Source organism: Pipra filicauda, unplaced genomic scaffold, assembly GCF_003945595.2.
Source record: "Pipra filicauda isolate LSUMZ 115617 unplaced genomic scaffold, ASM394559v2 scaffold197_size1571708_pilon, whole genome shotgun sequence".
NCBI classification, from domain to species: domain Eukaryota; kingdom Metazoa; phylum Chordata; class Aves; order Passeriformes; family Pipridae; genus Pipra; species Pipra filicauda.
Window position 1 is genome coordinate 939,051 of NW_024104306.1, and position 27,451 is coordinate 966,501.

The following is a 27,451-nucleotide window of genomic DNA, read 5'->3' on the forward strand; positions in this document are numbered from 1 at the left end:
ACTGCGAGCAAGGTTGTGGGGCTGGCCAGGGCTGGTCTCTGATGTGAGTAGCCAGTTCAGGGGAGTGACCACTAACAAGTCTTAATTGCAATCAAACTGCGAGTTAAGTGTCTAGGTAGTGTTCATTTTGCACATTTTCACATCCGAATGTCTGTATTTTTGTAGTCATTTCTAAGTTTGATGTCAAATGACATTTTGCTAGAGAAATACCCACGCTTATAATAGTTCGGTGCTAAAATCCTACCTCCTGGGCAAACAGTGATTTAAATGTGATTAATATTAAATGTATGTGCATGTGTTAGTAAATACATCCTTGTAAAACAGTCACTGGAAGCACAAATTTGAAGTCTTTATGTCAAGATAGAACATTTATAATATAGAATAGCTATTACAACATAAGGGAAATTTTAAAAAAAAGTCAGCTGTACTAGCAGCCAATGTTGCTGAAATCAAGATTTTCATTATGAAGTTATTAATATCCTTCTTATTGATTATTATCCATTTCTTTGTATCATCAAGATGCTCCAGGCACAGAGCAGATGCAACTCCTACACAAAAGAGTCCAACTACATTGGACATCCCAAAAAATTTTGATTTTCTCAGTGTTAGTATTTCCCTAAAATAAAATGCTTAGCATTGGACTCTCACTTGACAAAGAATCCTACAAGTCACATCTGCTGAAGTAAGTAAAGGAAATATATGCAAAGGTCAGGCACTATTACACACAGTATCCTAACAGTATCCTAAAAAATCTTCTCATAGTATTTAGCAGCCTGGTCACTAGTCTGAGACTCTCGGGCTAGTAGGTCCCAGCCCTCATTTTTTTTCAAAACGAACTCGAAGACATAGGTATCAGTAATTGGTGCCGTGCTAGAAGAAAAGTCAGTAAGAAGATGGCAGCCACAACATTCTTCCCTTGTGCTGTTGAAAGCAGCAGCAGTAACTAAAGCTTCTGGAACTGCAAAAACTTTCTTCTGAAACTGGGATTTTATTTTAATGACAACATTTCCACTTAACAAAGTCAAGTGGATATTAGGACAAATATTTTGTTTATTTAGTTAAATCAAAAGATCTGTAATCTCTTCTCAAAAATATTTTAAAACCTAGTACCTTTTCTGAATTTTGTTCTGATTTATTTTCTTTCACATAGTTCAACTAAGGATGCATCATATAACCCTACGAGTAGAGTTTCTTCTGCTTTTTATGTGAAGAAAAATTAAAGGTCAATTTTCAGCACATTATATATTTCTTGTTTTCTGACTATTTAAACATCTTGAAAATTTGGTTAAAGAAACTGAAATCTAATGTTTTATGGTATCATTTATTTCACTGTACTGAAAACAAACAAACAAAAGCACCGAAATTTGCTACCTCTTCCCAGTAAAAAATGAAATCACTAGCAAGGGATCACCTCTCGTGTTTTCATGAAATTAAATGCTAATTTTTTTCCAGATAGATTTTGCATATTTGCCAGAGTTCAGCTCTGAACTACTCATAGAAAATCCCAAGAACATAATGTGAACATAAAACGCTACTGTCTGTTGTCTACAGACACCTCAGTTTTACAGTGGGGGTGTTGATGCTTTCAACCTTTTTATTACCTGAAAAACCATCAACAGCTTTATAATGATGAATGCAACACAGTTCAGTGTGCATTTGCAAAGTTCACTTTTAAGGGCAGATGTGTGCCAGCACATCTGGAAACCACTTTTAATTATACTTTCCTCAAGTGGGAAAGCAGTAGCTTGTACCCATAGTGAAGGTTTTATATCTGACCACACAAATACCAGCAACCACCTGTGCTTTACACTGATTTTCATTATAGACTATATCACATTACTACCCTATTGTTCCAGAACGGCATCTGAAGCTGTTGTGTGACTAAGCTGCATCAAGTGTGGTCTTGAAAAGGCCTCTACTCTACAAAAATGTAATAAACTTGATTGCAGTTAGGGTACTTACCAGTGAGGGTATCACAATATGCCTTCTCCTAAAGTTGGCTCCTCTTGCTCTGAAAGTCATAAAAGATATACATTAACAATCATTATTACCAGTCTGGGAATTGGAATTTAGTAAACTCATGTATGCCCCCAAACGAGATACCTTGTAAGCATTTTGGAATTCCTTTCCAGTATTTGTGTCTTTCCTACTATTAATCCAGCAGTATTTTAGCCAAATACTCTGCTGCTTCAGCCATGTTCTGAGACTACAAATTTCAAATGTGATCTGCCAGCCTGACCCTATTTCGATTCCATCATCAATATTTTCATAGGTTGCAAACATTGTGAGTTACACAACTACGTTGGGTTTTCTAAACTTAAACCTTCCTCCCCTACTCCCCGTTGCCCCACCCAAACATAACAGACTTTTTACATCACTGTTCCTCATTTCTGACAATTAAAAAAACAACTTTCAGATGTTTGCGAAACTCTTTTCTTCTTCACAACACTCTTCCTATATTTTGGAAGGCTGTAATGTTGACATGCAAAATGTTGTATGTCCCAGTGGAAGGGAAAGGTCAAACATTTGCAACTCTCAGGCACTGGGAGACGTGGCATGCCCAGGGACAGACTGATCATAAGTGGACATGGGATGTACAAATTTGTAAGACGTAAAGCCCAAAATTTTGCAGACTGTGTTTTAAGACAATTTGCTATGCTGACCTGCATAATGTACAGGGAACTTTAAAAACCCCAAATAATCACTTTAGTATAACTTAATCTGCTTGTCCGTTACTATGCTTGAAAGAAAGGCCTCCACATTGTTACACATCTAAGAACCAACATTCACCTGTCTGCTACTTTCCATCTATAACCCAGGACTCACATTCTGTGGTAACTCATGAAGCCACAGAGGATCCTTCACAGGACTGAGCCCTCTCCCAGTGCTCTGCCCATGTAACTGCACCACACGCTGCCAAGGGCTCTGGGATTGCAGCTGAAAGAAACTCACCCCGCTCTGGGGAAGCCTCAAAGCAGACCTCAGTCCGGGATCCCAAAACAGCCGCTGTGCTCCCTCTCTGCCAGGCAGAACAACAACTGATCTGTACAGTCACAAGTACCTTGGCTTCTCTCCTGCCCTCCTATCGCTCTGCCCGCTCTGTTACGCGCAGCTGCACCGAGGCGCAGAAGTGTCCCTGTGCCCCTGCCTCACACCACCCCAGAGAGCTGCTTCTGCGGCAGGCAGGACTCTCCAGGTCAGCAGAGGGGGAACAGCAAGCTTTGCTTTAATGCACCTTTTTTTTTTTGGTTACCTCATAGCCTCACATGTGAAACCTGGTAGGCATTTAAACATTCACCCATCTACTATGCATTAAAATTACGTAGGGAGTGTTCACTGGGTCATACTTCGCAAAAATATTCATAATATTTTAAGATTGAGTATTTCAACAGTTCATAACCCCCCTGCTGTAAAAACATAACCTGATTTCACACTGCAAATATATTTATTATCCATGCAAACAAGGCAAATATTCCTACTTCTATTCTTTTATTATCTGTGGATACAATTTTACATTGCTAATAAAAACGTTCATTTTTGTGAATTACTTAAAATAAAAATGATTATTGTCTACTTCAAAATACAGACACACTTCGAATATAACTTGTTAAAGGTTTTCCAACCAAATACACCTATGGGTCAAACAAAGACTGAAGCACTCTACGGTACTCTACAAAAGAGAAAAATATCCTTTTTTTGTTTGAAGATGAAATCAACCTTATTGAAAGAATTTGGTGTCTAATTATCAAAACAATAGACCTAGAATGTATATTCATTTCATATTGGACATATATCTAATGCAGCATTTTAACAGGGATACAATGGAAGACAGGTAGCTGCCCACACTGAACCTCTGCTTGCAATGGTGACACAAATTGATAATCAAGATCAGAGTAATTTCTAGAGTAATTTCTAGAAGGGGAGAAGGACAAGAGAAAGGACTGCAAATGGGTAAAATAAGCGCTCAGTTGTCTTTTTATTTAGAATACAAGGAAGGTACATTCAAGCCTTTTACTCAGTAAACCTTCTTCTTTGAGGACTTCCAATGAAGACAACAAAGCTGCTTGAGAAGATGGCAATGCTAGTCATGCTGGTGTCATTGGGATCTAAGGGGGAAGAGGCAGCTTTTGGCAGCCCGGAGCAGCCAGGTCACAGGGTGTGGGATCCAAAGAGATGTTAGTCAGGGGGATTCTCTCTGCTGACTGCAATGGGCACCAGATCAGTCCCTTGCCCTTATACCTCTCTAACTATCCCACTCCTAACGCTGTCATCATGAGCTTAAGTATGTGACTGGGAAGGACAGCAGAAATGTCTTTGAAGTCATGAAATATATCCAAGATTCTGGACACCTGCCATTTTAAAACACTGAGCTGAACGCACTTGGCCTTAGCAGCAGGTTAACGGTCTGGAAGCAAGGAGTTGACAAACAGAGGAAAAAAAAACCCCACCATGGGTGCATCCTCCCCGCCTAACTGCCTCTGATTCCAGGCATTTTGGGTGCACTGAGCCGTGCCCCCAGGACCATCCAGTCAGGCAGACCGCACGCCTGCAGCCGCACCAGAGCCTGCCCGTTGTGCCGCCGTCCCTGAGCCCACTGGAAACCAGCTCCGGGCTCAGGGCTGGTGCTTGGGGCTGCACATATCTGCAGAAGGGAAAACACACGGGCTGAGGTGCAGGGTGCTGGGGAAGCCAAGCAGGCAGAGGGATTGCTCCCGGGAGCAGGGTACCACCGCCAAGGCGGCAGCTGCTCTCCCCAGAGCAGGGTTAATGTCGTCTCCGTTCCCTCCTATAGCAAACTGATTGAAAATACTAAAAAGTCTTTGCAATCCTATTGGTCCTGCCAAGGGAGCTTGACTGGCAGGACAATGCATCTTTGTTCTCAATTAAAAACATTATTTGGGCACGGCAATTATTTAAAAGCCAGAAGGAATGAGATTTTGTGATTATAACCACAATTTGCCAATTGAAGCAAATGTTTTAAGCAATCAAGGTTTGGTAGAGAAAGAAGAGAGAGGGGAATAATAACAAACACTACTATGACTACATGTAGCTTTCATCCAGCCAGTACAATTTTACATGTATTCTGAGATCAATGCAGCATAATCACAAACCAAAATCGTAACTGCAGTGAAAACCCACATCCAACGTGCTGATATGGAGGGATTCCATTTGCACATTACATGGCTGGATACTGCAAGTAGCCTGCCTGCTATGTTCTCCTTTCCGTAAGAATACACGGCAACTGTGGCTATTCTAATACTGAAAAATGGGAAGCAGAGCAGGAAAGAAGTGGAGAGAATTTGTGTTAAATTGGATTTCTGTGTCTCCTCCTGTAGTTTTTATCAACCAGATGACAAAACATTATCATTAGCAGTTTATACCGAAAGTTAACATTTGCCTATGGTTTTCTATTTTCTCCAAACCACAAAGGTTGGAGCCTGTAATGCACTCCCCTTATCTTACTCTGTTACTTTAGAATCTAAGGGCGCACTGTGCACATCAATCTTTCATGGCAGAGTTCACTGAAGTTCTGCCAAAATTCAATAATTATGTTTCATCCAATGCAGCAATTTATTTATCTCATTGATGGAATTTAGAACATATAGAACAAAGTGCTTAGTTTATATGAATGAAAACCTTGCTAAAAAAGCCCCAACAAATCCACAAGACAAAACAAAACAACCCCGTTTAATTTCTAAAGTTCTAAAACATGCAACAGAATCTACCAAAGAATAAAGCTGTTTTTATAAGATCAATGTTTTCTTGATAAACTGAAAGCATTCTACAATGTTTAGGGTTCTTTTTCTTTTCACATAAGTGAAAGAATTTTGTAAATACATTTGTACCTTTTATTCAAATACATAACAATAGGTACCACTTACACTGCACCAATAATATATGAAATATTAATGTTTAATAGTCAGTAAAAATGCCAACTAAAAAGCAATAATTTGTATTTTGAATGGAGAATAAATTGGTTTAGTGCACTGAAATGGGTAACTGAGAGCTCAACAGTTCCATGGAGCAAAATCTAAGATACAAAATTACAACAAAGTTAAGCTTTATAATTGCACTCTTTCATGATATGTTTGCAAACAAATAGAAAACATAAAGCCCTCCAAGTAGGAAGATTAGAGACATGTTATTCCTGAGGGCTGTTAAAAATTAAAATGGCACAAAGGAGAATACTTAATATTCTTCACCTATTTCCTTTAGTCTCAGGAAAAGTAACAAAACAGTTATTTATCAACCTAACTATAAAGAAGAACCATTAATCTACTGGTTTGGGATTTAGAAACAGAATACAGTATCTATAAATTTTAAATTTTAAACTTGTGAGTACAGAATGTTGATTTATCTCATGGAAACATAACTTCTTCATATGTTCATACAGACAATAGATTTGATGAAAGAAAATGTTAATTTGGTGCCTGCATTCAAAAGCCAAATTTATGATATTTTAAGTTTTTATGCAAAACTCTCTGTTACTTTGTAGATTAGATTTTACACTTCAGAAATGTTATGAGATAAAATTTGACTCTGGATTTAAAAACTGCTCACAAAGTTTTTGGACCATAACTTGCTGTGATTTATAACACAACTAAAACAGAAATGTACACAACTAAAACAGAAATTAAAACCTCTAGAAGTAGTACACTTGCATGTGTTCATTATTCCACAGTAAAACCTTGTAGGCAAAACCAGGAATATCACTGTAAGACATTTTAAAATTAGTTTTGCAGTAACAAGGTGGGTATGTGCATATTTTAAATTAACTGTACTTAATTCAGTAACTCGGGAGAAATTACTTCCACGCATCAGCAAATAAATTCTATAACAATTTGCAAAACCTCTACTATCACATTTACTTTTTCACCCAGTATGGTCATTTTCTGGCAATGCTTTACATTAAAATAGGATTCAACTGTGACGTATTTTTCCCCTGTTGTAAAAACTTTTCAAAACCCCCAGAAAAATGCAATTAACTTCTATGGGTTTTATTTTACTAATGCTCTCCATCTATTTTTTCCAACATGTTAATTTCATCTGCTTTCTTTCATTGTAAATACGTGTTATAGTTAAACTCATAGGAGAATTTCAAGTACTGTAATTCAGTCTCCTGCAACGTAACAATGAACAAACTCTCCCAGACAAGTTACATGAAAGTACAGATACTGAAGAGTCTATAAAGCTCGAGTTTTTTCCCAATCTAGCAGTGTCTTGCACTATGTAATAAAGGCAACACACACACACACGTACACACACACACAAACACCTTACAGAAAATGTATGGTTTAACAGAAGAAAGACAATACCTGTAAAGCCCATTTTAACAGCAGGAACTACCGCAAAAGGGATCAAGGCTGGGGGGGGGCAGGGGGCAGGGAAAGGTGCCAAAAGGCTGTTCCATATCGATATTGCTGCCGAAGTGTGGTGTTGCTTATAAATAAACAACACATATAGGAAGGAAGGAGCAGCTCCTCGGCCACAGCCACAAGTGCAGAAATGTAAAACAAAAACACAAAACAAAATTGCTGCCCAATGCACTTTGTCTTTACATTGAACGCACGTGGAAACGACACTGGGGTAGAGTACACACAGCATGTAATAGGAGGTCCTTAATTTCCAATTGCTGGGTTGCTTTGCTAAATACAGATTAAATTCACAAAACGTTTAATGTACAATAATAACGTATTCACTTACAGTGCCAGACTTGTTTATATAATATGAGCGAGGAATAATCACCCATTTATTGCACTGATGATCTCCACAAATTTCAAAACTCCGAGCACACTTGAAACGTGAACTTTTGCAGCTCCTTATTAATGTTTAGACTAACTCCCTTTCCCCCTTTTTAACAACAAAGGACTACCCAGCTCCTGCTCGCTTGTCTCGCAGATCAGACCCATACCCAGATTTCAAGGAATTGGGATAAATCCAAAGGCACATCCAAGATTTTCCTTGCAAATTTCCCCCCCCCCCCCCCCGATTGATCCAGGCATGTATTTTTTAAATAGATATCAAAAAGCTCCACTCATACAATTCAAACAAAGAAACTTCTCGAAAATATCATTACTTACTGTTCACTGAGCATAATTTACTGAGATTAAAAGTTTAAAGATTCATCTGCTTTACGTCCACAAGTGTTTTAGGCAACCCCTAATACTGTATCCTGCTTAAATGTGACAATTAGTGCTGCTTTGGCATGTTGAAAAATACAAAGGTACCAAAGATCCTCATTATGCCTTAGTTCTCTGTAGCCTGGTTTTTGGAGGTGCGTAAGCTGCGGAAATTTAGAATGATAATAGCAACAATTTGGTACACGAGGAAAAAACAGACCCTCCCCCCCGAATGCTTCAGATATACTGTATAAAGTCATTTTGACATGCCTACACAACTGGTTGTGGCAGCTTTCAGACATGATTCCTAATCACAAAAAAAATGCTTCAGGTTCTTTTAGAGAAAGCTTGCCTTGGGAAGTTGATTTTGGCCAAGTGCCAAAATCATGTGCAAAAGGGGCCCTCATTACCAATTCATGGCAGCCTTCAGCGCTGACAAAAAATGTGACCCAACAGGCTAAAGCAACAACTAAAATTAAAAAGTATGAGACAAAGACAACTTACTTAATATTCCTTCCATCGCCACGTTAAACTTTTCCGTAATTAAACCCTTGTTAGTTCAAAGCAGTTTTCAACTACTTTTAAATTATTGCACAGGCAGTCTGTAACAGTGGAAAGCTTTCCCTGTAAATTCTCCCCAGCCACTCCACTTTTAACAGCATTTGGGTCTGACAGCAGAACTTTTTGCTGCACGCCTCTGCAAGATACCCCTCTCCAAAGAGAAGCGAGGCGCCCGCGCGTATTTCAGCGAAAACTAAGCAGATCATTACAAGCTTTTGCAGGCAGTAAAGGCATAGGAGGAGTGAGGAGGAGGGAGGAGAGAAAGGGCTCAAGACGCAGGAGCAGCTATTTCCTAAACTTTCTAAAAAGCTTATCAAAACGGGCATGCAAACATGAAGCAATCGCAATTAACATCGCTCGCTGCCCCACTCTCCCATAAAAGCAGATTTGATACACAGCCTTACCTAGATGTCGTCTGGCTTTTCTGTGGATCAAAAAGTTTCCTGCCTAAGCACAGAGATATTCTTTCACAAACCATAAAGGCCCCTTTTATTAATCCAGCACTGTAACAGCCTGCTTTCTACACCACGTTGAGAGCAGGATGCGTCAGCTTTCGAGAGAAAAACAGTCTTAACACACAATTAGTGGCAGATTGTATAATAGAGGATTTATCTTAAAGAGTGAAAAGGCATTTTTTAAAAAGCAAAGAGGGTGCGGTCAGATGTTAGGCTATCCCTGAGAAAAGGGGCCTAGGCTGCACTAGTACCTAAATACTAGCAGAAGCTTACTGGGAAGGGAGCCAATGGAATGACTTTGTTTGACCCAGCTGCCAATCTCTCCTGAAGCACTGCGCCAGACTAAACACTGACACTATTTTAACTCAAATCAGGCTACAGCAGCTGTTTGCTTTCCGGCTCTCAGCTATGCACCATGGCCATGATGACTCTGCACAGCACATATGATAGAGCTGGGGCACTTCTGCTAAAATATGTTCCACGTTTGGACCGGTGGTACAGAAGAGGGGGCTGGGGCGGCTGCTGTTTTGGGGGGCTCTTTCTTCCTTTTTCTTTTTCTTTTTTTTTTTTTTTTTAGTATCTCTGCTTCCATTTTCCCCAAAGTCAACTAAAAATGAGATTTGAGGCTCGCAAGTCAGGGGAAAGAGAAAAGTTCCTGCTTGGGACTGACAAGAACCAGAATACATTGTAAAGGTGTGCACGTGCATGCATGACTCCAAAATCCATCTACTCTTTCAAATGATTTATTTTCCTCTTGCTAGTTGCTCTAATATTGTTCAGTATATAAATAATAAACAGATTCTCCCTCTCACTTATTTTTAACTGTAAAATGAAAGTGTGTATATAAATACATATATATATGTAAGAAAGCAGGCATTACATGTGTGCATACATGCTCACATTTACATATGCACCCAGATTCTGATCTAAATTACACCAGTGCAAATTGCACTGCAAGCAATGAAGTTATTACAGGTTAAAACCGAGGGTGGAATTTGATAGCCAATTTACATATGAAAGCATATGAGAGCGAAAAAATATATAAGCACTAGTAGTAATAGGCGTATGGCATGGAGGTTGGCACGTCTTTTCTAATTCAAAAAAAAGTCAAAGAAGAGTTGCAGCAAGAGAAACAAAGCACATACACATGGTACAATCCAATGGGGGCCTCAAGCACTGGGCATGCTGCACAGTCCAACACAGCACCCACAGTTTTGCAGCATTTACACCTAAACTCAGACACAGTACTTAAGCCAAAACTTTATTTCCTCTCACTCTGCCGCAGAGGATTGCTGGCTAGTACCAAAAACTGCATGTCATGGTAACTTCCTTGATCAGTAAAAAAATCAGAATCCTCCCTCCTAAAACCAAAAGGTACAGAGAATGAAACCAACCCTTTTTATTTAATATAAAAGCGTGTGGAAGGTTTGGCTCCTGATATATGAATGCTTTCAGTAAGCACTGCTGGGTATCTCAAATTCAATATGTATACTCAACAAAGATGACGGGGGAAAAAAACCACCAAAACAAAACAGAAAAGTAAAACAAAATAAACTGAAATAAAACAAAAAACCCTATACAATAAAAGCTGAGCCTGTTGCTCTGTCTTAGGTTGTTGTGCACCAACACATTTTCATGAGTTGTTCAACAGCCCGCTACCAGAAACCAGTGGAAGTTATTCATATTGCACAGGCTCAGATCTCACTAAATACCTGCCCCCCTCACTGGTCCTCAAGTACATTAAGAGTTTAAGAAAAGATCCTGGAAAAGATCTTAAATAATCCGCCATAAAATGAATAAGGATTACAAATGAAATGAGTAATGGCTAGCACAACAAATGTCAATGTTCCTATCTAACATGAGAATTGAAATGGAAGAGCAGACCTGCATTATGTCTGAAACGCCAAGAAAGAATGTGCAATTACTTTTACACAAAGTTAGGAAGCTACAAGAATGGCAGTCACCTACACCTGAGAAATCTGAAATTTTAAAATAGCAGATTGGTGGGGCAAAGCCAACAGTTTTTACAGTCCCTCTCCTCTCTCTCTACAGACGAACATTTATCACAAGATGAATTTGCAGGGTCCTTAAAGAAAATGTGGCTCCACAAAAAGGACAGTGTGTGTCCTGTGAATTCACAGCTCATGCTGCACCAGGCAAGAAAGGCAATACTGCAGCATTAGGTCTAGAAAGACATTAACAACACTGAACTTAGCATGGCTGGAAAAGAACAGAAGTACAAGATAAGAAATAAAACACAGGCTGGAGTGAAGCTTTGCCAGGTCCTTGAGGCAGAAAAGAAGGTAATATGGCCAAATCAACAGGCAAAGAATTTAGTAACAAAATTTGAGGATGACAGGAAGGGAAGGATGTTCTCAGTGAAGCCAGCAAGGAACTTATCCAAGATAGGACAAGATCAGGATGCAGATAAACTATAGTGGATAGACACTTTAAACACGCTTGTAAAAAAAGACAAGACTATACACTTAAATGTGGAACACAAAGGCTTTTGTTCAATTACAGGATAACTAGCAGAAAACTCATGCAACCTTCTCCTTCTTGTCATAATTGCTCCAGGGTGGCTGCAGGAGAGGGAGGTGGTATCTGGCATTTCTTTCACTTTTAAACAATCTTTTGTCAGCTTTGGTCAATTCATTAAGAAACACAGAGAAACACTGGAACCAGTAACTAGTAGAGCTTTGCTGACAAATACAAATCTCTTTCCTTCTACAAAACTGTTTAGAATCTTTATTATTTAATAAATGAAGCATTAGTACAGCTAAGCATATTTGCATTTCCTGTTGTATAAAATCTCCGGTTGCTCTTAAAAGGGTTCTCTGTTAGAAATAACACATTCATTTTTTGTCCCTTGATTTTGAGGTTAGGGAGCTGAGTGTGTATGTGATTACACTGTGTGCATCTATGCCAACTAAAACCTCTTCAAATTTTTGGCCAATATTGATCAAATTTAAGATTGGAGCTTTCAGGTGTGTTTTTAGAAACTCAGTAGCATTGAGATCTCCATCCCATAGCAAATACAGGTAAATGAATACACGAGTGAATTTTTTTTTTTGGCATTCCAGTGTGCGAATATGGAAGATCTGTAGAAGAAGAAAAAGACCTAACTGCTTCATTACTTCATGGAGAAAACTTCCATCAGGCCCACATATTGTTTTAAACATCAAAGTTCAATTAACCTTCAAAGACGAATCCACAGGAAAGTAGGGTCCACTGGTCATGAACTACCTTGTTTTGCTGGGGAGCTGGTAGAAAACACATTAAACATATCATCCAAAGGCTTTTTTTATCTGTTTTCTTAGTTTCAACTACTCAGAGTGACTTCTCCCTCATTTCTTCTATGTTTAGAACCGTAACTTTGGTCCAGCACTTTATGATCAAATATTTCCTCACTTCAAATCAATTTTAAAACTCTAATTGATTTAAAAGGAATCAGGATTTTATCCTTTTTGTCCTCAAGCTTTAAGTATGTTGCCAGAGGATCTCAGAAGACGGTGTATGCAGAGCAACGTGCAGCTAACACTGGGAGGTGATTAGTAACTTTCGGCTTCCACTGGTGCATCAACCACTTCTGGAAGAGACATCGGCCAAAACTACGATATAACATTTTAAGTCAATGGCACTGGAGACTCTGAGCTCCTAAAATTCTGTGCATTTGTTCACAAACTGAGCCTTCTACTATCTGAACTTTCAATAACTATCGCTGCCGGGCTGGAAGCCTTTCACTGATAAGAATCACCAGGGGAAAAAGGAAAAAAAAAAGTAAATTAAACACAAGAAAGAACTTACATTTCAGTATTGCAGATACTTCAGGGGAGCAAGCTAAAATTCCCAAACCAAAACTGACTTTAAATAACTTTATTTCCCTACTCACTCCATTAGTACATCACACTCCACTGATTTTATCAATGTTTCATTTATAAAATGCTTATTTTAAGCTTAAAGACAATGGCAAAATACAAGGGGAAAAAACCCAACAAAACAAAACAACAAAAAACCAAAACCAACCAACCAACCAACCAAAAAACCATGAAAAAAACCAAAAAACTCCCAATAAACCAACACACTTCCCCCCAGTCAGGAATAAATGCTATGCTTTCTATTAAAAAGTGAGAAACACAAATAATTTCAAGAGACAGTCACCTATTCATGGCAAAATAGAACACAGATGCTAACAGCTGAGAAGAAACTTGCCTCAGAAATTTGATTGCATAACTATCTTTCATGATGGATTTTCATAATCCTCTTAGTAAGCCAATGCCCACCACACCACTACCAACAGTAGTGCACTAGAGCTTTTTGTTCCATTTGATTAGGGAATCTGGTATTGCCATAGTCCATAGACATCTTTTAAACGAGAGCAGAAAACATGGCAGTGACTTTTGCAGCTATGGAGTTAGTTTAATTCAGGCTCTAAAATTAGTCTTACACAATCTCATCATCTCCAGATGCTCCTTTATGCTCATAAATCCACTAAAATGTTTATATTGTCCCATGCAAAGGGTTGAATGCCTGCTGTGGATTGTTGCTCCAAGGCAGCAATAACTTACTATGTCTTTTCTGTAGCAAGTTGTAGTGGTTTTTTGAAGTACAATCTATAGACATTTGCTCTTTCCATCACACCTCCCACATGTCCACAAGCCACAACATATTTATGCTTCAAGACATCTTCTGGAACAAATCAGTTTTAGTTTTGAATTAGAATACGGCATGACATGAGACAGATATAGCTGGGGTTTCTCCTAAGAAAAAAATGGTGTGCTTTTAGAACAGAGACCAAGCACACGTCAAGCTTGCATATAAGCCTCACTTCCAAGCCAAGGAAATAGCTACCATATGTATTAAAAAGTCAGTATCAAACATAATTAGATTAGATATAACACAACTGAGCCCCCAAAGACCACCATCCAATCTTACTCATTCCATCTTTGGGACCAATTATCATGTTATTATACTGAGTAGTGCTGAGAATCCAAGGATGAAGGAAGAGGATCCAATTGTGTCTCCAAACAAAAAGGCAGTTCTTGCCTCAAATATCGCCCTACTATTTTGTCAGTCAAGTTCAGCCTTGGTACATAAAACCCCTGAGCTCATAGACAAGGGTAGCTCTCTTCTCCCACCACCACAATTTCTTTTGCAGTTTTGACTTCTGAAAAAGGGAGACATTTCCCAGTTTTTCCTCTGTGGGTAAAGATCTTCTACGGATTTACTTTCTATTATTTTCTCTACCAAGAGATTAAATAGGATGAAGAAAGAAAAAAAAAACACAAGAAAAAAGAAAATAATGAAGCAGGTATTTGGTAATGCACCCCTCCAAACATTAAGCCAACATGAAAAATGAGATGGATAGCAAACAAATCCTATTTACAGTGTTGCATAGTACCAACATGCTAGCAATTCTAGGAAGGAGTATGATACAGCAGCTCAAGGTCACTAGAGATCTAGATTCTTGGAGTTTATTTCTCACCCTGCTCCTAACTCAAGAGGTACCCCTGGGTATACAACTTAACTTCCTCTGTTCCAGATTTCAGCTGAGGTAAATGCACAAGGCTCAAAAGCCACGTGAAAGGATGTGCAAAGTCAAGTCTTTGGTTGCCTACATCTTAGTTTCTCTAAAATCGTATTCCTATTAATTTCTAATTAAGTAATAATGTATTATTACTTAATAATGTATATATTAATTCTTGCTAAACAGCTTGAGATCCACCTTTGCAGCAATCAAAAAAACCATTTAATCATAAATTAATGTAAACTGAATTCAATTTCTGAGCCTGTAATTTTTCTCAATTTTTCATTGCCTGCAATGTTCATCTAGAGTAGAAATAAATATTAAACAAGGCTCAATTGAATATCCAGAATAAATTTGTGGTTGGTTGAAGTGCCATTTTTGTGTAAATTGGAGAGACAGGGCATCAGATTCAGTTTTTCACTGCACGCTTCACAAAGACAGTCCTAAGCACTAATGTCTAGAGTTTTAAACTACCTGCTTCACTGCAAAGCTTAAATAACCAATCACTCTGCCAATGCCTATGCCTTTAAGTCAAAGCTGTGTTGACTCTTTAAATATTTTCACTTTTTTAATATAAACTTTTCGGACAAAAATTTCTCTTAGAGAACAAGGATCCTACACAACCAAAATGGAGAGAAGTTACCACTTTCTGGTTTTTCAGTCTCACCTGTTTAAGTACAGCTGACACAGCACAAGCATTGCTATTGTCTGGGGGAGAGCCTGTTTACTTAATTACTTACAGAAGAAATCATCTCATTTAGGAATCGTGACGGTATTGACTATTAATATTGAGCAGAAGAGACTACCAGCTACACCAGAAGTTAAGGAAAAACTGTGTCTTGGGTTCTGTTCAAACTTCTGGAGAAGAAAAAAGAGGCGGTTGGGATTTGCATACATTGATGATTTTGAAATCCTGCTCAGCAGGCATTTCCACTGCTGCACACTCAGACACAACCAAAATTAAACCTGGCAACGGGAGAGGAATTTCTCAGACATCCCACACCAAAATAGCTAGTCTTCTTGTGCATCCTACACCAAAATAGCTATGTTTCCAAAATATTACATCAGGGGGGTTGGAAATTAAAGCTTTTATTTGCATATTATAAATTCATCTAAAAATTGCCTGTAGATAAAACATAACAGGCAACTGAAATAACATGTACAATACTACTATTGTATTCTTCATGCAAAACTGGTTGTTTAGAGTTTTCTCTTTCCAAAACCAATACAAGACACAAAAGGAACACCTCTAGAATCCTTTATTCTTTGCCAATCAATCTACCTAAACAAATAAGCATCAGATAATGAAGCTTAGTTATTACCTGCTGTCTCGTATATCTATGAAGGCTCAAGGGAAAGACCATCAGCTACAGTCTCTTGACTATGGTGGGTAAAAAAAAATCATAGCATTGCATGATTTTGGTTAGGAGTCTGTGGTACAACAGAGTAGATTTTATAAGAACACAAAGTAGAGGAAAGCAATGTATTTGATCATTCATCAAAACAACAGCAATAAAATACGATGTTAGAAAATGTACTTAATAAGTTTTGTCATACTATTTTGCTGTTCTAAATTTTCATGACTGCCACTAACTGTCAAATGAAACATGAACTACAATAACTTGCATAGATAAAATTAGGCACTCTGTATTCAATAACTTTTGCTTATTAATACAAATATTAACCTCTACCTTTTTGATACAATGCATCCTTATGCCTAAACCCAGCTTTTATTCCACTCCCATCTGCATTTTATTAGTTATTTTAGACAGAACTTTACTGTCACCGGAGAAGTTTCAAGTTTAATCTAAGGCAACTTCTGCATCCCAGCTGAAAAAGTAGCAGCCATGAAAAGTAATTTGCAGTTAGTCACATCATCACAAGTTGGTTTAAATTTACACTATATGAAGTTAAATTACCATTCCAACATGAAACCCAGAAAGCAGGAATTCACTTATGAAGAAGGTCTTGCAGAGCCTTTCTCAAGTTGTGAGTATGGTCTGTCACATCTGCTCAATACATACAGTTTCCATTAGTATTAGAGAGCTGTATGCAGGTCCTGATGGGGAACACATGCTTATTACTTGAGTCTCAGGAGTAATCACGTATCACGAACAATCAAACATACAGTTTTTGTTTATTACTTTGTGTACATTCATAATGTAGAATCTCGATATGTAATAATCCCTCCAACATCACAATATTTAAGGAGCAAATATCTGAGGAACGGGTTTCACAAACTTCCATCGTGCAAAAACTTTCTCAATCATCGTGTTCTCTAAGAAACAAGGTAAGAAGAGAAGACAGACAGCAGATGCCTCAGTTTGAATTCACCTGCACCCAATTTGATGCTGAAAATGATGGCACCTCCAGGTACATGGAGTTTCTACATATGTTCAGCATATTTAACAAAAACTACTTCAAAACTGTGACAAGTGCATGCAAAGAGCTGGATATTAAGCTGTCTCATTTTCTTCAGCTAAATGGTGTTTTAAAAGCATGAAGTATCCACTGCTCATGTGACTAAGGAGTGGGGAGAACATGCTCAGCAGAGAGGCCATAGGCACAGAAGAAAGCAAAACTGTTTTCTGGGCTTCAGACAAAAGAATATTGTTTTCACAGCTTTTGCCTGGGAGTAATTGAGTCCCTAGTTTGGACATGAAGAAGCTAAAATGGAGTAATACTTCATCTTTCATCAAAAAGACTAGCAAGATGCTACCAAACATAGTGCTCATGGGTAAAAGGACCAAAATTGGAGTGGTGGAATAGGACGAAAATGATGAGCAAGAATTGTGGATACATTAATAATAATATCAAGAAAGTACAAAAGCTAAAACAGAAGGTGGTGGGTTAGAAGGAATAAAAAGAGGAAGAGAAAATGACAGGGACCTTTTTTCCCCTCACTCATCAAGCCTGCAACAATGAGGCAGGAAAACCAGAAACTTCAATTCTTCGCTACTTCAAGTTCCATTGTTGGACAGAATTAATGATGGACATCTCACAGGTTATTCAGTCCTAGAAATGAATCAATTTGGAAACTCATAGAAAAGGTTTCCTAATAAAAGGCACCTGCCAACTAAATAGCAGCAGTTGTGTCACTGGAGTTTCACAGATTTTGTTGAATTTTGGAATTTCTCTTAGCAATACCTAGAGGGAGTTTCAGCACACAAATGCTTTCAGTACTGCTGTAAGCAAAGTGACTTCAAATATAGCAGAAAAATGTCTTTAAGTGCACATTCTGATCGTCCACAGTTACACTACAATAAATGCTATATGAAGCTCTCTACATAAAAAGATTGTTTGCTGTGCCTTATAACCTTTTAAAAATCTCTACTGAATGCAGAAAGTGTTGATACATTACTTATCACAAGCCTAATGACTCAAATATTAGCAAAAATGGGCAAAATTACAAACTGTTGATTTTTTTTTTTAATTTTGAATCTATATTAAATTGAAATGTGTTCCTTTAAATCAACCAGGTTTATTTCAGGGATGCAGCTGTAACATGGAACTGTGGGATATAAGCTCCTTGTAGAAATCATTCAGTCTTTTAGAGAAATGCATCTGATACTCTGTTGGAGTAGATTTCTACGGCTATGAGGCTATGAAATCTTACACCAGCTAGAGATCAGCTCCCATAGTTATTTCCTCATGGCAAGTGACGTGCACTACTTCTGCATTCAGAGTTATGCAGAAAGAGTAAAAATCCAACAAAGAGTGAACAAACAAATACACAATGTGGATTTTTCCCTTTCCATGAAATATTTTCTTCTAATTAAGCTGTAATTTTGGAGGAAAACATCACTGGTGTATATATTTAAAAATTCATTATCTAAAGAAAAGAACCAGAACATGCCAAATCTCATACTTTAATTTGGGGCATGAGAGAAAATTGCCCAAAATATTTGCTTAGCATCAGAGACTCCATGATTCTAAATGTTCTATAAAAGGGAATGAACATAACATAGCAATATATGTTAAATGTCCATGTGCAGAAAACAAAACACAGCAAAAAAAAAAGATGTTGTTTAGCCATGCCTTAATTACTAGGCCATGTTTTTTAAAAAATGTAATAAGAAAGCTGTTTTTTCAAAAGAAAGAGTTAAGCAACAAGGCTATTTATGCAGTTTTCTCAGCACTCAATATAGGACTAAAGAGCCTGCAATTTTCAAGGTGATTTGCAATTTCCATTAATTTGTTGAAGGTTTTGTAGCTCAATAATGAGACACTTTCATCAGTTATTAGTGAATCAGAGCTGTTTGCAGCTTTAATTCGAACACAGTAAATACAAATGCAAATGTGCACATGATTTTCTATTATTATTTCTAGAGGGTGAAAGAAGGCAAATATCTTCAGGAGAATGGGGATGTTTATCATTACTTGCCTAGAATTGGTTAACAGCCCCATACTGCTGGAAGTGAAGTGAGAGTAGTGGTGAATGCCAATATTTGTGTTGTGATGAACTGCAAATGGTCGTTTGGTGCTGGGTTGCTGCCTTGAAAAATGAAAGTCTTAAGGTTTTGTCTACTTTAAGAGAAACTATTTTTGGGCTGTCACAAAGATATGGTTTTATTTATTCATCGGCTCCTTGATTAAAGGGAAAATTTCTTGAAGTTTAGGAACCATTTTAGTTCTGGCCTTTTAGATCCAGCACATTAAAGTCCCTGCAAAAGACTACAGACTACATCTGTATTTTGCAGTTCTCGTAGAATGAGTTACAACGAGACCTCAAAAGAGAAGATCTACCTGCCTATTAAGGTACCTGAAAATTCAAAAGGACACTCAGAACACTTCACAAGGTGACCAGAGAGGTTCCTAATGTTTGTTGAAGCTGATGTAAAAATCAATGTCAATAAAATTTGATGTCACAGAAATCCCACTCTTTTAGAGCATCTTTCAAAGCATCTTTGAGCATCTACCTCTACAAATCTGGTCCAGAGACCAACAAACTGATTATTGTTTTCTGTCAGTTAGGCAAGTAGAGGATGCTTCCTCCTTCTAAACCAAGCTGTTCGTTAAAACTAAGACTAACATTTAGATTAAAGATGGATAACACAGAGGTTCTACTCAATAGCCACTTGATGGCAGCGTCATGTATAAAAAGATTAGCCTGTAAAGTTAAAGAAAACCCTTCAATAACAGCAAAAAGCCAACCCGAATGACATCTGGATTACTGCAGAGTGCCACCTTCCTAACAGAACTCTTTTTAATGCTATTTTTAAGGTCAGCAACTAAATCAATAAGTAAACCCATAAAAATAATGAATTTTAAATTTCAGATATGTTGCCATAAAGCTTATTGCTTTAAAATCAATATGTGAACCATTTTTAGTATCTGTTATGAATTTGATATCCGCTCTAGCATGAATGAATAACCATCCAATGACAATGCATGATTAATTTCTTTGAGAAAAGAAAGAAGACTCCTTGAAGATTTACTATGAAAGAATTCATGGACACTTTTTTATTTAATAAATAACCTTTAATAAAAATATATGACAGTAATGTTACCAGCACAAAATAATTTCTGTAGAATATAACTGTGCAAATGCCTTACATTTCCTGCCAGCAGGATAATCCACATTCTTTGGTCAACTAACTGAGTCAAATAAGAGGGATAGTAACACATGGAAGGATATAGGTAAAGTTCAAAAATTTCTCCTCCTCTCTTGACTTACTCATCTGTTTGCGCTTCAGCTTGTAGAGTAAACTCAAACTGTTTCAGTTGGACAATGGAAAGGGTTGGATCCCTGTGCTTTAAGTGAACCATCGGTTAGGATCTGACTTTGTCTCCCAAGATGTCCGAATCTGATCAAACCCATTTTCACACTGGTTTGAAAAATGGATCATCCCCAACATGTAATGACTGCTCAGCATATTAAAAGCATTGGTCACTAACATATTGCAATAATGCAACTGCAAAGACAGCTCTGTGAGTATCATATTCTATCCTCGATTCTCCAGAAAACATTTGTATCCAGGGAAGAAAAGACAACTCTGTTATTCCAGTCTTTTAAGAGTTAGGCAACTCCTTACGAATACATTCTGTCATTCTCTTAATTTATGACAGGAACTTCTATTGCCACCAATGATGATTCAACATACTGAGTGAAACAGGAAGAAATCCTTTAAATGGTAAAATAAACAAAAAAAAATCAATGTTCATAAATACATTTTTGAGTTACAGAAATATTAAATAACATTCTGAGCTAATACAGAATTAATACTCACAAAGTCTTCTGTTTCAAAATTTGGATAACTTCATTCCAAGCACTACAGCTTTACTGTTAGTTTTTTACCCAAAGCAAATCTTTTTGAGTCAAGTTCTTAAACCTCTACAAATATGATTTACAATAGAAGCTGAAAGAGAAAGGCCACTAAGTGTAGAATCACAAACAGAAGCAGTGTTTTAGATCTAAAACTAATGTTACATTTCTCATTACTTCTGCGAGTCACAAAATTCATATGGAGCAGTCTCAATGGTTCAATTGTACTTGAGCTTTAAAATTAGATGTCAGGAATTTCCAGAAAACTTTAAAAAGAAGAAATAAAATAAACCAAAAATATTTCCTGCCCTTCCTCCACCAAAACTGCTCTGCAAGGGAAGAACAAACATTAAAAAAAAAAAAAAAAAGCTCTCAGATAGTTTTATCAAACAGAATTCAACAATACAATGATAACAAGATAACAATATGAAACAGTTCTGGGAATGTTCTTCCAACAGTATCTTGAAAAGATATTTTTCAGGTTTTATGTAAACCTTAATGTATTTGAGTGTGAATTTCTAAACTCTTATTGAAGATTTAGGTCACTTAAATTTATATTTAAGCCATAAACACTTTTTTATTTTATACCTAACAATAAATAGTTTACTATAACTGCTACCTGGGGTGGGTGTGTGTGTGTGTGTGTGTGAATAGAGAGGAAACAGAACAAAAAAGTAACAACTGTAAATTCAATTTCCAAATGTAGCATTACTATGCTCCTTCCTGAACTGAGTACTGCATAATATTAGTCTTCATTTTGATATTGAAAAAGGACAGAAGACTCTGGTAGTCTGAAAAATATTATTTCAGGTAAACCTAGAGAATATGGATCACATATGACTGAAATACTAGCACAATATGAATCACACATGACTGAAATACTAGCATAATAGCAGATATTACTTCTCATACCAAAAAACCCAAAAAAAGTCCTTAGGCTGCAATCTTAGTTATTTAGTCAACTGTATATGATTTATATACTACCTTTTTCATGTTAGAGTCCACAAACCAGCTCCTTCTCAAACTGTTTCTCAAACTAGGAAGCAGCTGTCAGAGGAGGGGTTTGTTTATTTATTAAGGAGCATCCACCTCGGTATTAATTTTTACAGAACTCCTTCATCATTGCTATAGGCCAAACTTTGTTATTTCACTGTTTGGAAAATATATAAACGACACTGCCAGGACTGATTGATTCCTGACTAAGTCTTATAAACAGCATGGTGGCAAACACACAGAAATTGTCCTGGAAACTGAGAACCTGGAAGACTACTGCTGTAGACCATAGTCAAATAGGCTCGAGAACTGATTGTAATCCCCAGGCCACAGAATATCATCAAGACCTATAAAACCCCAAGTAATTTCAAATGTTAGTGATGAAACTGAGAAACAGAAAAGTTTTGTTTGGTTGGTTCTTCAGTTTCCTTGGGCAATTTAACTTTATTCTTTGTGAATCACAAAGTTTTCAAACTGGCCACTTCAGAATTAATAGCACTAAGAATTGCCAAACACTGAAGTAAATGGTAGTTCAATTTTTGCAATAAGATCATTCATTTTGGTGGAGACTGTGAAATAGGTGAGCTTATAAGTATTTCAAAGAAAAGGTTGTAGGTTCTTGCTGCACAGGAGTAGCATTCTTATTAATGGAAAGCAATTATGCAGAGAAGGGAATGCACTGGTAGGGCAATAGAGGTGCTATGATATATGTGTATATTATAAAATTTCATGTTCAAGGTCTGAGAAAATCTTGTTTTAACCAATAACTATTAATCGGCATTTTTTGTGTTTGCAGACTTTGGGTTTGGGTTGTGTTGTAAGTTTTTTTATTTAAATTGACATTAAAATGACCTTAAAATATCTTTTGTGGAATATGGATAAGATGCTCACATATGTTATTTTAGCTTCGAAGCTTTATATTGCCCTTCTCTTGGCCCGTTAAGCAGTTAATATTTCATACTTAACCAAATTGTTTAGATTTCCACATGCAATCTGCTTCTTTTCTAGACAGAATTGATGAGCAACAACTACAAATGTTAAATGCCCTAGAGATGGGCATTATATAAATGCCATTTCTTACTGTTGTTTCTATTTACTCATTTCTTTTGTCTACTGATTCTTTAAAGAATCTTCTCACTTCAGAAAGTGTGAATCCCTTAATAATTAGGTGGGTGAATTTTTTATACAAAAATTTATAAAAGCAACCTGCACATGCAACTTCATGAGAATATCTAAAACTTTCCTCTATTTCAGTGGCAGATATTCTAATTATTAACACACACCTACAATACTGGGAAAATATTTCTATTTTTACCAGAACAGAAAAGGAAAAACAATAAATATGACAAAGTAAAATTCATGATCTTTTAAATTTCAGATCAACCACATCTTTAACAGATATATGGAATAGTATTTGAGATTAGCCAGACAGTTTGATCCTACCTTTTTTTTCTCTTAAAAACTGATGTAATTCCCAGATTTCCGTTCTAACTTGAGCCCAAGTAACATAAGTATCAAATTGCATCAAATAAATCATAATAAATGCTTAATAGACAAACATGCTTGTTGTTTTTCTTCTACTTGTTAATGACCTACACAGACTTATCTTTCAACTTGGAAGCTGCTGTTCTTGTTCCTGACTGTCCCTTTGCAGTGAGTTTTATCTTCATAGGCACTGTAAAGACAATTTTGCAGCATGGTTGATAACATTTGTTTTCAAATTTGATAACATTCTCTTAGTTTCTTTGTGCTATCTGATAAAATATGCATGGAGAGTAAATTTGCTACTCATGAAGAACAAAATATTTTGAGAAAAGCAATCTAATATAAATGTGAAACTTGTTCCACATGTCTCTGTTGCTCTATCTACAGACTAACTTCCTGTATCAAAGACCATAACACACAAGAATTTTTCAATTAAGTGATCATCTTTAAGGAGGGGGAAAAAAGTACTTCCCAGAGAAGAAAGAAAAGTTATACCAGAATAATTTTCTTTTCCCGCCTCCCATCAGCCTCTTAGAAGTACAGATAACCCTTCCCTTCCGAAACAATGTTATACTGTACTGAGGGTACTGGATGATATCATTGGTTAAGTTATTTGGAAACTCACAGTAGAGATGCACCGCTTCAATGGGAACAAAGCACAGAATTATTGGCCCTAGAATAACTAAACATGAAGTGTTTTCTAGAATATAGGACTTTTTGTTGTTGTTGTTTTCAAATACTAAAAGCTCAGGAATTACTGAGACTTCTCAAACCTTTTAATTTGAACTCTGATTTATCAAGATACTTTAGTGCACACTATACAGTATGTGAGCAGTCCAACTAAGAACTGATTAGAAGCTATCTGAAAAATATCTGAGTGATACCATAGACTCATAGAATAGTCTGGGTTCAAAGGAACCCTAAAGATCATCCAGGTCCAACCCCCTGCCATGGGCAGGGACACCTTGCACTAGACCAGGTTGCTCAAAGCTCTGTCCAACGTGGCCTCGAACACTTCCAGGGATGGGGCACCACCCTCTCAGTAAAGAATTCTTTCCTAATATCAAATTTAAACCTACCCGCTGGCAGTTTGAAGCCATTTCCCCTTGTCCTGTCACCCCAAGCCCTTGTAAATAGTCTTTCTCCATCTTTCTTGTCAGCTCTCTTCAGGTACTGGAAGGCCACAATTAGGTCACCCCAAAGCCTTCTCTTTTCCAGGATGTACATTAAAACATCCCATTAAACCTGGAATTAATGCTGCTGTTATATTTACTTCAAATCATTTTTTTAGGATGCCATGCTTGCTATTATTTTACTATGTACAAGCAACTCTACAACAAGATTTGAAAAAATGTCAGCTATTTTTACAGAGAAATAGGAAAATAGAGCTTTTGCATCAATTTTAAGCATAAAAACACAAATGGAAACAAAAAGCTAAATCTAAAACCATCCACAATAAACAGGAGTCAAAATGTGCCTTTAGGAGCCTATTCACTTATCAGAGATTCCTTCTTTTATTTCAAAATTCTGTGACAATGTTCTGTGATTTAAAAACTAGTCGTTAAGTTAAAGAGAAATACACAACCAACTATTTTCAACATAAAAAATTATTTTCCAAAATAAATTCTTTTGGAAAAAAAGCCTTCCATGACAAGACTAATTATTATAATTATTTAATATCAGTTTCTTAAAGCATGGAAGGAGTTTGGGCTTTTTATTCAGTTACTATTTGATCCCATGTTACACAATAGTCTTGTGTGTCTTAACTCATAATGCTTTTGATATTATATATTTAAAACCTGAATGCAGTCCTAATCATGAATGTTTTCACTTCATAAATAAGCAGACTGCTTATTTATAAATGCAAGGTATTAGTAAAACAACTTTTAGCACTACTTTTTCATATCAGTTTATAAAGTTGATAACATTGAAAGAAATATTGCATCTGTCAAATGTTGGCAGCAGGCTAATGGTTATCACAGCTAAGATGATGTTAACTTAAGAATGACATCAACATTTCTGCTTCCAAAACTGATGATGCTAATCAAAACTTGAAAATTACACAGCCACCTGGGATGGATGGGAAAGTTTAGGCGTGACATCCACAAAGTCTGTGTTTCAGGAGTGACAAATTAAGGCTTTCGAGGAGCTACAGTGCTTGCAAGTGAGAGAAGCTGATAAAAATCACGTGAGGCAAAACAGAGATATCCTTTAGAACATACAATTGGGCTAAGGATAAAGAGAGACAGAAACAAGATTTTGCTCTGAAGGGAAGAGGAACGTACTTGAGGGAAAAAAAAAAGTATGTCCAGGAGAAAAAAAGTAAAACAAAAGCCCACCTTGCTATCAAAAGGGTTGCATGGTGTGAAACATTCTTCTTTCGAGAACAGTTACGTGTAAGGTCTTCAAGGGCCTGAGTACTTTTCCTTTTTTTACAATGAAAAGAATCTTTATAAGAATACCTGTTTTGGAAGAACCATCAACCAAGAAGAATATGTTTACCAGTCATTTAAAACCCAAAAACATTTATTGCAGGTGCATCTCAGAAAACAGCTGAGATTTTCTTCTGGGACACCGATTGGTGGCCACTGGACTCTGATGTATAATTAGAATTATATATTCAGTGACTTCAAGGTAAAACTATTGCAGGAAGTTTCAGAAGTAGAGCAAAAATGAGGTAAAATACTGAGATTAGACCTTCAGGACCAAAATTGGAACCACATCGGGTTCTATTTTGTCATACCATTTTCCACGTTGGAGAAAGCAAAGGGAAGGTGTGCTTTGCAGTGGAAAGTACAGTCCATAAAAAGAAAGAATTTAGGACACATAATTTTTCTAACAGTATTTTTACAAGAGACAGACTATCCAACTAAGGGCCAATCCAAACACATGCACACGCAAGAAAATAATTTAAGACAAACTCTACTGCATGATACCACACCATGAATAGGGCAGACATCTACATACATAGTGACATATGTCATATACATTGAAAGACAATTAACATCTGTGATGAGTAATCAGGAAGCATGGAGGGGTTATCTAAGGAAGTAAACCTCTTGTTATTGAGGCTGAATGATGTTGGAAATTAAAGGCAAGTTTTGTTTTACAGATAAAAAATGTAGCTGCCAAAAATACACAGCAAGGTACTAAATATAGGGAATGAACCTAAACCAAATTATGCCTTCCAAGACTGCACCTAGTTGTGTCCTGCACTTTTGGGCATTTAGTCAGTGGGACGAGAAGAGAGCCAGCCTGGGGCAACCCCCCTGCTCCCCCTGATCCCTGCAGTGGGGAATTGGGATCCTCAGCACCAACTGTTTCACTCTGCAGATCAGGTCCTATTGCTCCTCACTACTTGCTAATGTAGACATAGCCAAATTATATTTATTTGGAGACTGAAGCAGGGCTACATATGGAGAATTTCACCTTTGACAAGTACTAACTTCATTTACATTAACACCTGTCTAGACTGTTTTCCTAAGTATAAACACAAAAATCTCCTTGGTGTATTTGGGCCCTTCTTAGTTAATTAACCATATGTGACGTAAAGTGATACAACCCAGTTAAAGGTATGTCATTGTTGATAGGATCAATTACAGTCAGACATAAGTATTCATTGCTTAGACCATCTGTGCTGTACTCCTAAGTGCAGAACCTTGTCAATGAAAGCATACACAGATTAACTGTATTCGCTTTCATTAAAAAACACCAATCTGGTTTGTCAGCTCTGGGCAATTTCTGTTAAAAAGTTGCAATAATATAATGCACAGTCACCTCCTCCTTCCAGCATACCGTGGCTATATAATTTGAAGGGTTTAGAATAATATTTGTGGTTATTCCGCTTCTTGAGTGATTTTACTCTTAACTAGTGGCAACCGTCCAACAGTCCTCCAAAACTCCACTTATATACCAATCTGGGAAATCATTGTGGTCATAGTAAGGAAGCAAATCTTGCCTGTTCCGTTGCATGTTTATCAACATTTTCTAAGGTTTCTGTTTTTCACTGCTGTTCTTCGATATTACAGGATCTGATCATACCACA

General features: G+C 37.1%; 1 protein-coding gene across 6 annotated transcripts in view; it reads right to left on the bottom strand.

The window, feature by feature from the left end:
* The window catches only part of LOC113995907, a 286,496-nt gene that overhangs the window by 92,376 nt on the left and 166,669 nt on the right, over positions 1–27,451 (bottom strand). For 5 of the 6 annotated variants that reach the window (XM_039380528.1, XM_039380530.1, XM_039380529.1 and 2 more), the window contains one exon: positions 1,963–2,011. In XM_039380528.1, the coding sequence (XP_039236462.1) occupies positions 1,963–2,011 (49 nt within the window). Of the gene's footprint in view, positions 1–1,962; positions 2,012–9,085; positions 9,265–27,451 lie in introns of those variants that run through there. The other variant, XM_039380532.1, reaches the window with a different exon arrangement.